Genomic DNA, 12,712 nt, shown 5'->3' on the forward strand with positions numbered 1-12,712 from the left:
GATCCATCATGCCTAATAGGCAGGATGGTCAGGGACGCAACCCCGTGCTCTGAGTGTCACTAGCTTCTGATTACCAGAAGTTGGGATTGAGCGAGCGACAGGGATGGATCACTTGATAATTGCTCTGTTCTGTTCATTCCCTCTGAAGCATCTGACACTGGCCACTGTTGGAAGACAGGATACTGGGCTAGATGGACTATTGGTCTGACACATTATGACCATTCTTATGTTCTTATGAAGATAGCTACGTATACATAAACTTGATTTCAGAACTTCAGGTATAAAATAACTGAATTGGAAGATAATTCTGGATATTCATATATGCATGAACATACTATGTGTGTCACTCATTTTTAAATTTCCCGTTACTTCCACAAGAGATTCTTGAGTGAGAGTTAAAGTTAACATGTACCTGCTTGCAAGAAGGCACATGTTCCAGAAAAATAAAATTGCAGACTTTTGGTGAGTCGTACAAAACAGGATAAATGTTGTACACAGTACATAAGTTAACAACTCGTATTTTTATTGTATTGAGCCACAGATGTACGTAGCACTTAAATACATTTGAGTGGGGAGGACAAGGAAACATTTCTGTGGCAATTTGATTTATTTTATTTTTTTTTAAATGGCAGCTGTTTGAAACTTTTCCTGGATTTGGAATGTTAGAATAAATAATGGGGAAATGGATTATTGAACAGGTGGAGGTGGCTAAAGGCATATTCAAATTGCATGTGGCTGTGCAATTCATCACATGGCTATAACTTATATATGCACACAATTAACTTCTGTGTGTGTGTTTACAGATCTATTATTCACAATTATCTCTACATGTATATTTTAAGTTAGAACATTGTAGAACACAAACCCTTTCACTCAATTTCTCAAGTTTAGATAGGTATAAGAAAGTGTGTTTATGGTGCATCAGTCAAGCTGTCAAAATCCAGATTTGCCAGCATTTGGTAATCTGTAGTTTAAGATGAACCATTTTGGTTTTAGTTAAAATAATTACAATTTTAGAAAGCAGCTAATGTTGCACTTTCTGCATATTATTATATGGTTCGCTTGCATCATATGCCCTTGCCAAGTATTTTTCTGTACAATGACAGAATCCTCTCTATCCTACCTTCAGCCTAAGCTGTGAAAAAACTAGTGTGTCACTCAATGAGCATTGCAAATTATTATTTCATTCTTCTGTAACTAGTAAATTAAAATTGTCATGCTATCTTTCATTTCCCATCCTGGCAATACATTCATCCCATTCTTTCTACCTTACTCGTCCCTTCTCTACTTCCCATGCACAGCTTCATGCCTTATGCCTTGCTGCTCCATACACTTGGAATAGGCATCCTCTGTATCTTCTTTCCAATCCTTCATAAAGTCATCTCTTCGAGCAATTCCTCCTTTCTTCCATCATTGTCCAATCCTGTGACACCTTTCCTTAAACTGTTGTCCTGTGTCTCATTTTGTTTCTTTCATCTTGTTTAGAGCGTAAGCTGTTTGGATCTGATCTATATTTATAATGCATGGTGTAGGTGGTACTACATACTGTAAAAAATGTTGCAGCACTTGGTATACAATAAATATCAAATACTGTTCATAGACCCATGCAACACATACACTGATGCGAGTTAAGGATAGCTTTCATGTCCTCTTTAATTATAAATTGATGTACTAGTATGCATGTAAGTTGAACCCTTAACATCATTTTAAACATAGACACCTTATGTGATAGTTTTGCCCATAATAATGTTTTTGGTTTGTTTTTTTTTTTAACCTTTTATCTCAGGCACTTTACATCTTCACGGTCTGTGGCACTCCTTCTTGTGCCGCTGTAAGCTTTGAAGACTCCTCGTGGGACTCTAAGCTTTCCCACAGTGTAATTGTCTTGCATCTGTATTAGGAGTAAGCTAGAACTCAAGGGGTTTTGTCTTCAGCTCTTAGATATTTGCAAATGAATAATGCTTTTGCCTGATCATTCAAGCTATGATTGTCATTGGGTACCTTATAATAATAATAATTTAATAAATAAAATTAGCTTTCAGTTGTTTGGAGTTCAGGATTCAGTTAGCATATTTTGTAGTGCCTTACATATTTATGGTTTAGAAACACATTAAGTAATTTCTTACAGAATATGAAGAAAGTTAATGATTGTGACTTGTCACCATTGTATAATATTTTTTCCTTTAGCAATACCAAGTTCTGTACAGAGAATATTTCTGTTTAACTGTACAAACGGCTAAAAGTTGCCTTTGTCAGTTTAAAAACTATTGTTAAAATGGAGTTAAGTTTGAGGGTATGTACCAGTAATGTAGAGTGAATACGTTACAGGGACATTGTTATTATCCCAAAAACAAATATTATAAAACCAGGAAATGTATAGTTAAAGAAATACAAACACATTAAGGTATGGAGATACGCAATTTATATACACACACAACCTTTACTCCACCTTGTGGTGATGTCATGAAATAACCAGACAGTTAAGGATCAGTGCATAATGTTTGTACTCCCAGATCAGGCTAAACCGATTTCAAAGACCTATTCCTTTTTTTTTTTTTTAAATCCCCCTTCTGGTATGTCTATGGGGCAGAGTTAAGGTTGTCTGGATGCATTAGGACATGGCAATCATTTTGAAAATAGGTAGTTCTTTGTGGAATTCTGTTTAAAACAAAATTCTGCATCCTTTACTGAAGAAATTTTCAGTAATGAAGAAAAATGGCAAAAAAGACCATTAATTTAAAAAAAAAAAAAAAAAAAAAAAAAGTTTTGACATAGGGTGCTAAATTTCTGAAAGGAACACTTTTTAAAAAAATTTCACTCTAATTAACAGATTTGCTTGTTAAGTCTCAGAAAATTCATTCAGTACTCAAGAGTAAGTGCTGTAAGTTAAGTGTAAAACTCAACTCAGCCTTAACTATAGACTAGGGACTGGCGCTTCCATAATTTGGCTGTATCTGCTGTTGCTGTGCTAGGATAGTAGTGCTCCCAATGTTATTACCAGAGTGTTGGGACTGCTACTGTGCCAGTAGGCTCACACTGGGGGCAACTATATAATGAAGGAATTGTGGGGGCAGCCAGTCTGGTAACTGGAAGAGAGAAAGATGGGGCGAATAATCTTTACACTGGACAAAATACATTTTTTAAATGTTGGGAAACAAACTTACACAAGCTTAAAGAAACCCAAAAAACCCCTCTTCTAAGGACTAGTGGAAAGTGGACATTGACTAATGTGGCACCAGAATACTGTCATTAATCAAAACAGTAATTTGTTTATTGTGAAAAATAAACACAAAACAAATTTCAACGTTCTATCAGAAATAATTCATCCAGTGTACACAAACAATGGATTACACCTATCAGTTTCACTCCTTAAAGGGTTGTTCCTTGGAAACAGGGCTGTGAAGGAAATGTGAGACACTAGAAGAATTTCAGTCACAAGGCTCTTTTTAAGACTGTCAAAGCAAATGTCAAATGGTATTTTCCTCCACACACTATTAAAAAAAAAAAAAATCAAGAGGTGCATAAACTACAATAAAAGTGAAAAGTGATACTGTAACCCAAAAGACAGAATTTTTGTAGAGCTTTTTCACTACTGTTAAAATAGAAATCCTGGTGTAACGTTAACTATTAACATCAAGGGTAGCATTAGTGGTGGAAGTTGGGGTCATTTGATCCAGGGGTTTCCAATATATGGTTCCCCACATTATGATCTTTTAATTTTCAGTGTTTTAAAATCCATGTGTCTATTGGTATGCCAGAACAGAGTCAGGGGTATACTTGCTGTAAATTTGGTGTTATTTAGTCCAAAGGTTTCTCAAATACAACCTCCCATAGGGAGCTGATTTTAATTCAAATTGCTCTAAAACTCGCATGCACAGTGAGATTGTTTTGAAAACTTGTATTCCACACTGGGAGCTGAGGTAAACATTGGGAGAGGGGGGAGGAGAACACTCAAGTAGATGAACGAGTCAGTTCACACCTCTGCAGTGAGGAAGATTGTGCAGAGTCTCTTCCTCCTACACTAGCCCCTGAGGTAGAGTATGGAGTCTGGGGCTTCCTTCCACTTCTCCTTTCTGCCTCCACCTGGTAGATGTGTTCAGAGCCCATCAGTTACTGCCTTCCTCACTCCCTTGCTGAAGGCATGGAGGGGATACAGGAAGAACAGAACTGGTAGCTGAGTGGCAGTGAGATGTTCCCAGGAAGCCTTCTTTTGCTCTCCAATCATGCTCTCCTCTCTACCACACCTTCCTCAAAAAAATAAGGGAAATTCACTTCCTTAACACAGAGTTATGGTTGGTAGCAGTGCCTTGTCCCCTTTCAGAATACTGAGTGCACCTATACTTAAACCTTTGAAAACGAGGAAATACAGGATGAAGTTACACACCAGTCCCACCCACAACGTTAACAATGCCCACTTTAAGTGAGTCTCCAACCTGCTCCTGGCAAATTTTTGTAGCACTGTGTCCTTCCAGATGCTATAGAACACTCTGGGAATACAGCATATGGGTACGGAGGAGAAATCATCAGTGTGTGGCTTCACTAAGGCAAAAGTTGCATTTAAGGCAGTCTTAGTGAAGACTAGCTGACTCGGCCTGGCCTCTACTTGACCACTGAGATCTACTAATGAAAAGGACTATATAAGAGCTAGGTAATAATAATATAATATTTACTCTGCACAAATCACTCTATAGGTCCCAGATGTTACCATCACTTTATCCATATTCTAAGGATTACCTCTGGAAGATCCCCTGCACTTGGGTCTGTCTTGTGTGCCACCAGACTACTATTTTCACAATCCAAATAACTCAGAATAGAAACAAGAGTCCCTCAGGCCTTTGGGCACAGCTACATCTCTCCTCATACTTTAGTGTGAACTGTGGGAATCTACTGCAAGATATAGCTGCCCCTAATACAGTGAAGGTCAGTTGGTGTGCATACAAATGAATGAAAGAATACAGTTTTGAAGAACACCATATACCTGGTAAAATATCACATGTACTTAGTCATTCGTCATGTCTGCTTCGTATAGGGCAGCCCAGGCTGAAACATTGGGCTCATCTACATAGAGAAATTGACGGGCAGAACTAACCCCCTGTGTGGACACTTTATTCCAGAGTAAAAGTGACTTTATTACGGTATAAGTACTCCCACATAACTATAGCAGTATAATATAATTAAGATATTTTGGAAGAGTGCAAGGCTCTGCCAGTCAACTTTAATTGTGCCTTTACAAAATTTTTAGCCAGTGAATATAGCAGAAATTTAAATTCTCTTTAACAAAAATGTAAAACTGAAGCCATGTAATATTTCTAAACATTAACTGAATTGTTGAGTTATTTCCAATTAGTGTGACTTTCTTGTGCTGCTGCAAGTGGTAAGAGTGCAATATGGTTAGGCCACTTAAAAATTCCTTAAATATGAAAGCTCTTTTGTATGTTATGTCCTGTATGTTTCCGCCTCTTTTCAGTCTGCTGCTTTCCTTATGCAATATACAGCTTCTCTTCTTTCTCTGAAAAGGTCTTGGAGCTCCTCCCAGTCCTGGGGTAGCTAGGAGAGAAATAGAAGGTAACATAATGATTTTTGCATGGTAGAAATGAATCTTTAAATTAATATCTGAATGACATTAGTGTCCTCGCTGCTTAAAGACATTCTTGCTGTTTAAGTCCATCAGTTTGTTGTGTAACTCCTAAACTTTTATCCTTCCACCGTATATTTTTCCAGCCTGTTTTCTATTTAATTACTTGCATTTGTTGGTTGTTTGCAACTTTATGTTGTGAGTCAAAATTCACTCATGAAAGATTAAGTGAAAAAATTAAACCATGGTAATGAAAACTTTCAAGATTTAATCTCAGAATTGTTTAAAATAATTCAGAAGGGTGTGTGTATGTGTGCAGGGGTGGGTTAAGGTGAAATCTTTTAAATAGGTGCTTAGAGGTATCTGTTCTAGGCAGAAGACTTAGGAATAAAAAATATTTTATCTGTGACTAAAGCAGGGCTCTAGCAAGGTTTTTTTTCTCTCTCCCTTTTAAACAAAGAACTGAATGTCGTGTACCTTCAAGGGAGTAATTTTCACTAAAATATTTTAGCACACTGAAAATAGAGTATTGCTGCAGGGGGAGGGGCTAGCTACCCCGCGTACATGCCTGTTGTTTTGAATGGGCCCGTACTCGAGACAGCTAGACCCTCCCCTGTACCACCATGGCTACGCTCAATCTTTAGCGTGCTACCTTAATTGGAGTTAGCATGGATATGTCTACTCCAACTGGAAATTACACCTTCCACCTCTAATGTAGACATACCCTAAGGCCATGTCTACACTAGAGAGCTTACAGCAGCATAGCTGTACCGCTGCAGCTGTGCTGCTGTCAGATCTCCCGTGTAGCCGCTCTGTGCCGATGGGAGAGAGCTTCCTGTCCACATAATTAAACCCACCCCCAACGAGTGGCGGTCGCGTTTCTCCCACCAACATAGTGCTGCTCACACAGTGTCACTTATGTTGTTTGGGGGGGTGGGGGTTCTACACCCCTGAGCAGCATAAGTTTTACCAACAAAAGTGCTAGTGTAGACATAGCCATTGAGAGCAGAATTATCTGCCAGTTAGAGCAAATTTAACCAATTAAGAGCTGCCTGTCTTGAGATTAGACACCCCCATTATTCGGCATCCTTCAAGTTACCACAGCTCACATTCTAACTGGGACCTTCATGATTAATAGGCAGCAGATCTGTCACTAGTGAGCCTCTCTCCCTTCCTGAGGCATTCAGAAGTGTGTGTTTGTGTCAGTTGGAAATAATTTTTTTTTTTTTACACATATTTTGCACTTCATAATTTGAGTGTTGCGTTCAAGGCTGATCATCAGAATCATCATTCAAATGTTGACTTCATTGTCAAAATGTTGTGTCCAACAACAGGAGGAAGTTAGAGCCAGGAATCTGTACATAAATTCTTTAACTCACTGAACAATGTACAGTTACAGACAGACTTTATTGAGACCATGTTTTTGAATCAGCTCCTCTTCCTGAAACTCCTCCTTTTTGAACATATAGCTTGCCAGAGTTGCTGCAGAATATGCTACACAGTACAGCAACTTCCCTCTAACAGAGGCAATCTTAACCCTAATATCAATAACATAGGCAATATCTGAAGAAAGAGATCTCACACAAAGGTTTTTTCATCACTAATGCAATCCTATTGTTCCCATTTCTGTTAGTGATAACATACCATTATTGCGTAATATCAGTTTGCACCTGATCTGTCAATGAAAATCTCATTTGTGACTGATTTTTCTTCATGCTTCAAAGTTCAAAAAAGCCCTGGAACACAAAGAAAAGATAACTTAGGTAATACAGATAAATGTTTGTTTTGCATTAATTATATTACAGAAAATTTCAACTTAGAAATATGTCCTAAATCAATGGTCTCTAATGGCTTTGTTACAGTTCGTAGTCAGCCTCCACCTCCAGCCGGATTCACAAGCACAGGAACTGCTGGATATAGTGCAGCCAGACCGGTAGGCATTCAAACTTTACCTAATTTTCCTTTTGAAGTTTTTACACTGTATTAGTTAGTTGAGAGGTTTTCTTAGGAATGGTGTTATGGATGAGAGATATGTAAAATTGAGTGTCAAGTATCAGGGGGTAGCCGTGTTAGTCTGTATCTACAAAAACAACAAGGAGTCTGGTGGCACCTTAAAGACTAACAGATTTATTTGGGCATAAGCTTTCGTGGGTAAAAACCTCACTTCTTCAGATGCATAGAGTGAAAGTTACAGATGCAGGCATTATATACTGACACATGGAGAGCAGGGAGTTACTTCGCAAGTGGAGAACCAGTGTTGACAGGGCCAATTCAATCAGGGTGGATGTAATCCACTCCCAATAATAGATGAGGAGGTGTCAATTCCAGGAGAGGAAAAGCTGCTTCTGTAATGAGTCATTTCTCTACAAGTAAGAAATCAAAAAATAGAGGGTCAAGAAAAGGGCAACTAATATTATCAAAATTGGATGGAATGACCTATGAGCAGGCAAGTTTGACAGCTACTAGTCAAAGGACTAAACTTGCTAACCAAAGGCTGATATGAAAAATTGTTGTTGGAGCAACAACTGACGTTCAAGGGTGAAGCTCAGCCCATAGCTGGTGGTCTTCAGGGCTCCACTATTTATATCACTGCTGGGTAGTGGGTTTCAGATAAATTTGAAGCCACCCACATCTCTGGCTCCTAGAAGGGAAAATGAATACTTGCAAACTCTTCATTTCTTCCCACCTGCCCCAGAAGCCTCCTAATTGTGAGAGGGACTTGACTGCTCTGTCTCATTCACCAGCAGTGAGTTGGCAAATACTTTTTCCAAGAGTTGCCTATGGGGAAAAATTAAAAGGCGTTGGATATTGTGGAAAAGTCAGACTTCACAGCTGTAAGAGAGTGGTGGAATCCGTACTAGAATGGTAAAGACCCTTTTCTCCATGAGCTGAAAAGAAGCTACCTCAGGTCAACTAGGGAAGCCTGAGTCCAAGTAAGGGCTGCTTGTGACCTTTAAAAACCCCTCTTCTGGTGAGAGAGAGGTGGAGAGATGAGAGAGAACCTGTAGCAGGGAGAAAAGACTTCTCCTGGGTGGAAAGCTTCTCTCCTCCCAGCAACCAAGCTAATTGCCTGTTTGGGGAAGAACTGGCACCCAGCATCACAAGGCAACATCCCAGAGAGGGGACAGGGAAAGGTATTCCCTTGTTCTGTTGTGAATTTGTTTCTTTGGTTTGGCTGAAGAGTACTATTCCCTGGGCCTTGTAAGTATTGTGGGGGGAATACCCAAGTGAAGAATAAAATCTTCCTTAGTGGAACTGATTTACTCCAGGTCCTTCCACCACAACCCCCCAACCCTGACAAAGGGGGGAAATGCTGAGCCCAACAAGGCAAAGGAGGTGCCTTGCCACAACATATACATTTTGTTAAAAAGACTACTAAGAGGTGAGAACTGTCTACAAATATCGGAGATAATTGTTTAAAGCTTTGCTGATGCTTCTCACAATGCTTTGCAAAATATCCTAGGAAGAACCTATATAGTATTTGCTGGGTTGTGGAAGGCTTGTATTTATTAGGACATTTGAATGAAAAATGGGAGCTCTGTTGCTTAGGAGATCTCTGCTCCTTGTTTGTTCCTCACTGCAATCACAATAGCCATTTCAGAGGAAAATAAACTGCAGTAGCATATTCTAGATAGAATATTTTTGTGTGTGTTTGAGGCAGTAAGTGCCCATCAATTTGTGAAAGAAAGCAGCTATGGAATAAACTTGTTAAAGGGAATTTAGGCTAAATATAAGGAAATATTTTTGAAAGTAAAAATCACTTAGGCTATATTTTGGTCTTCTAAAGGAAGTTGTAGGGAATTCCACCAAAAGAGCCATTTACAAAATGCTTGAAGATATACGGGGTTAAGATGTTGTTGGTTTTTTTGTATCTGTGTCTGCCAGTACATTCTGTTTCCTAGTGAACTGACGAGGAGAGAGGCAGATCCAGACCAATCACTTTTTGGCTTTGGAGTTAAGCTCTGTCTCCTTAATTTCTTGGATACTTATAGCACTTTATCTAAACAAAACAAAAGGCAGCAAAATTGAAAATTTACTTAAATTTCTAAATTGACTCCTTGGCCTTTCGCTGGCTATTAGAGAATGTTGTGTCCCTTCTCTAAGGCACCTCAGCAATGCTCCTCCTTGGATAGGCTCCCAAAATGACTGACAAGACAGAGGCCAAGGCTAACAGTCCTGAGAGACTGCTTAGGGCATGTCTGCATGGTAGGACAATGCACACTGTGGGAGTGTGACTTCTAAAGCACTCTCATATGTTGTGCATTAATTGGTCCGTGTAGACTCTGCTGGTGCGCACCAGGGAATTTTTAGATAGTATTGTTTGAAACAGCACTATGTTAAAGAGTGCTAGAGAACTATTAGTGCATACCTGCAGAGTTTACATAGACCAATTAAGGTTCAATATGTTAGTGCTCTTTAGAGATCACACCCCTGTAGTGCACATTACCCTACTGTGTAGACATGACCTTAGCCTGCATAGATCTCCTCTTAGGAGGTACTGAAGGGAATTTTTGCCTCTATGGCAAATAGCTCCAAAGTTTTCTTCCATTATCAATACAGCACAAGAACTCAATAGCCTACCACCAAGTCAGCACTTAGGTTAGATCACCAAGTCCTAGGCAGGAGATAATCAATTCTGAGATCTCTTCAATCCACATGGCTTGATGGCCTAGCTGCTGACCAGGAGGAAGTTGTGTTTGGGAAAAACCATTGAGGAAAAGTCCTTGCTAGCCATAAAGTTGAATCTGAGTCATCTATCCTCCACAAAACCAGAAATGTAGATACCTCATTGTGGATGCACTTCATACCACCTTAGCTAGTGAGAGAGCAAAGACCCTGCCAAGAGAAAGCAGAGGTTATTTTCAATCTTCAGTTGTTGTTCCTAGACAACTACTACTGAATCAACTTTCCTGCTGCCTCAGACCTGACTAGTGCAAGGGTCTTGAGGTAATTTTTCAACAATCTGGCCTTCATTGTTACACCAGAAGTGTTAAACTGGCTGTTTTCATTTCTTAGGAAACAGACACAGTTTGAGCCATGGAAGAAATATTTTCCTGTCCCTTTTCTGGAGCTGACATGAGACCGTTGCCATTACTAATCAAAAAGGGATACTCCAAAGAAGTTGTTAAAACGGGCTGGCATCCAGCAAAGATTCCACCAATAGTTCCTATTCCAGGAAATGGCTTTAATTCAACCATTGCTGTTAAATGAATAAATCAGATTAAAATCAACATTTTGTACCACTTTTTCAAAAAATTAAATTTGGGGCTAAAAGCCAGTTCCTAGAAGGTCCACATCGTGGCAATTGCCGGCATAATGCAGTAAAACAAACCAAATCTCATCCCTTCCTAACTGTATGTGAAGGATTTCTTAAAGCTCTAACCCACTAATCATTCAAATCTCAGAGCTCAATTTCCTTATTTTCCTTGCCTTACGCAGCCTTTCTGGCAGCAGTTATTTCTGCTAGAAGACTTTCAGAATTAGAGACACCACGGTGTCCTATTATTGCTTATTCCATGAACACTGAGGGGTTTTAAGGACTGCTTCAGCCTTTATTTCTATTCTGTTCCGATTCAGAGGAGCCTGTATAGGTTTCCTAAGGAAAACAACTTCTTTTATAAATCCTGGAATATAATCCTATTGTCCTAAATATCCAGTTCCTAAACATCCAAAGGAAAAGTGGGCATGTTTCTTGGGATGGATTTTATTCCAACAAAACTTGTTTCTTAAAAACTACCTTGGTTGGTTGGGTTTTTTTGTTTGTGTTTTTGTTTTTGTTTTGCCGCTTGGCAGTCAAAAGGAAGAAAGCTATATATTTTTTTTGATGCTTGATAGCTTAAAGCATTTAAAAGTCACTAGATGGATTTAACCCAGGTATACTGGACCACGGCCATTAAACATTGTCTTCTAAATCTAGTAAATGTATTAGGCCAGATCAAGGGTGATTTCTTCTTTTTTTTTTTTTTTTTTAAGACACAGTTTGTAAGCGGAATTATGTGTATAAGTTTTGTTCCAAAAAAATCCCTGGGATATTCTCACTGCTGTTAAATCTCACAGTAGGATTGGCAACAATGGATAAACTGGGGACAGAAAACATTTGCTTTACGTGATCATTCGTTTTCTTCTGGTTTCCATTCTTGGCACCTTGACTCACACCACACGCAGTTTATAGGCATGTGTGTTCTTTCAAATTATATTCCTCTTTGGAATAGTTTCATATTTTTCCTTTAATGCTCTGCTCTACAAGTTCATCAAAAAAGGATATCCAATAGCCAACATATTTACTGGCGCTCTTTGGTTAGGCAGAATGTCTCCATCCTGCCTGGACACAGTATACCCACATGTAAGATTTGCAAACATGGGTTCTAAAGAATAAGTCCCATGTCAAGCATAACATTTTCTGTACTGCACATCACAGGTCTTCGGGGCATGGAATGCATTATAATGGGCCTTTGTAAAGGGCTTGGTAAACTTTTATAGTGCTGTATAAATGGTTTACAGTGATTGACTGTTAGGTCTTTTCCATCCCAGAGTATCTTTGATTCCGGAAAATGGTGATTCTTCATTCCCATCCTGCAGTAATCCTTCGCTTCTGATTAAAAATGACCTCTGAGTGGTTTTCAACGCCACCAAAATTTTATTAGCAGTTTACCAATTCTGATAAACTACTACTACTTTCAGAATGACATGAACATATATTTCTTGAGACCGCAGAACAAAAGTTTGAAGCCACCTATGTGACTCCCACTTCTCTGGGTAAAAGACTGTCTTTTTGTTATGTGTTTGTAGAGTTCTGAGAACAGTAGGGCTTCTGGTCTATGACTGGGGGCCCTTGGCACTGCTGCAATACAAAAAAAATCAGCAGTCGTCATTCAGCAGGAGATCACTTCAATTCCAGAAGTATAACTTAAGTATTTTATTTTTACCAATTATTATTTCAGACTGTTCCACCCCGAGCTGGAGTTATTAGTGCACCACAAAGCCATGTCCGTCCGTCTGTGGGGAGGCCAACACCTGAAACCCAAACCAAGCCAGCTGAACCACCAAGAGGTAATACTATACTTCAGAAGAAAAGGAAATGTAGTGTACTGTTTAATGGCAAATCTAGGTTGGCTGCCTTATTACCCTATCCAAATC

At 39.0% G+C, this 12,712-nt stretch overlaps 1 protein-coding gene across 1 annotated transcript in view; it reads left to right on the top strand.

Annotated features, from left to right (window-relative positions):
- Positions 1–12,712, top strand: part of LOC113406601 (synaptojanin-1-like) — a 119,068-nt gene that overhangs the window by 91,190 nt on the left and 15,166 nt on the right. The window contains exons 27-30 of the mRNA XM_026652217.1: positions 5,518–5,565; positions 7,300–7,338; positions 7,438–7,508; positions 12,517–12,625. Of these exons, the coding sequence (XP_026508002.1) occupies positions 5,518–5,565; positions 7,300–7,338; positions 7,438–7,508; positions 12,517–12,625 (267 nt within the window). The remainder of the gene's footprint in view (positions 1–5,517; positions 5,566–7,299; positions 7,339–7,437; positions 7,509–12,516; positions 12,626–12,712) is intronic.

The sequence above is a fragment of the Terrapene carolina genome, unplaced genomic scaffold (genome assembly GCF_002925995.2).
Source record: "Terrapene carolina triunguis isolate 2854851 unplaced genomic scaffold, T_m_triunguis-2.0 Scaffold31, whole genome shotgun sequence".
Classification (NCBI taxonomy): domain Eukaryota; kingdom Metazoa; phylum Chordata; order Testudines; family Emydidae; genus Terrapene; species Terrapene triunguis.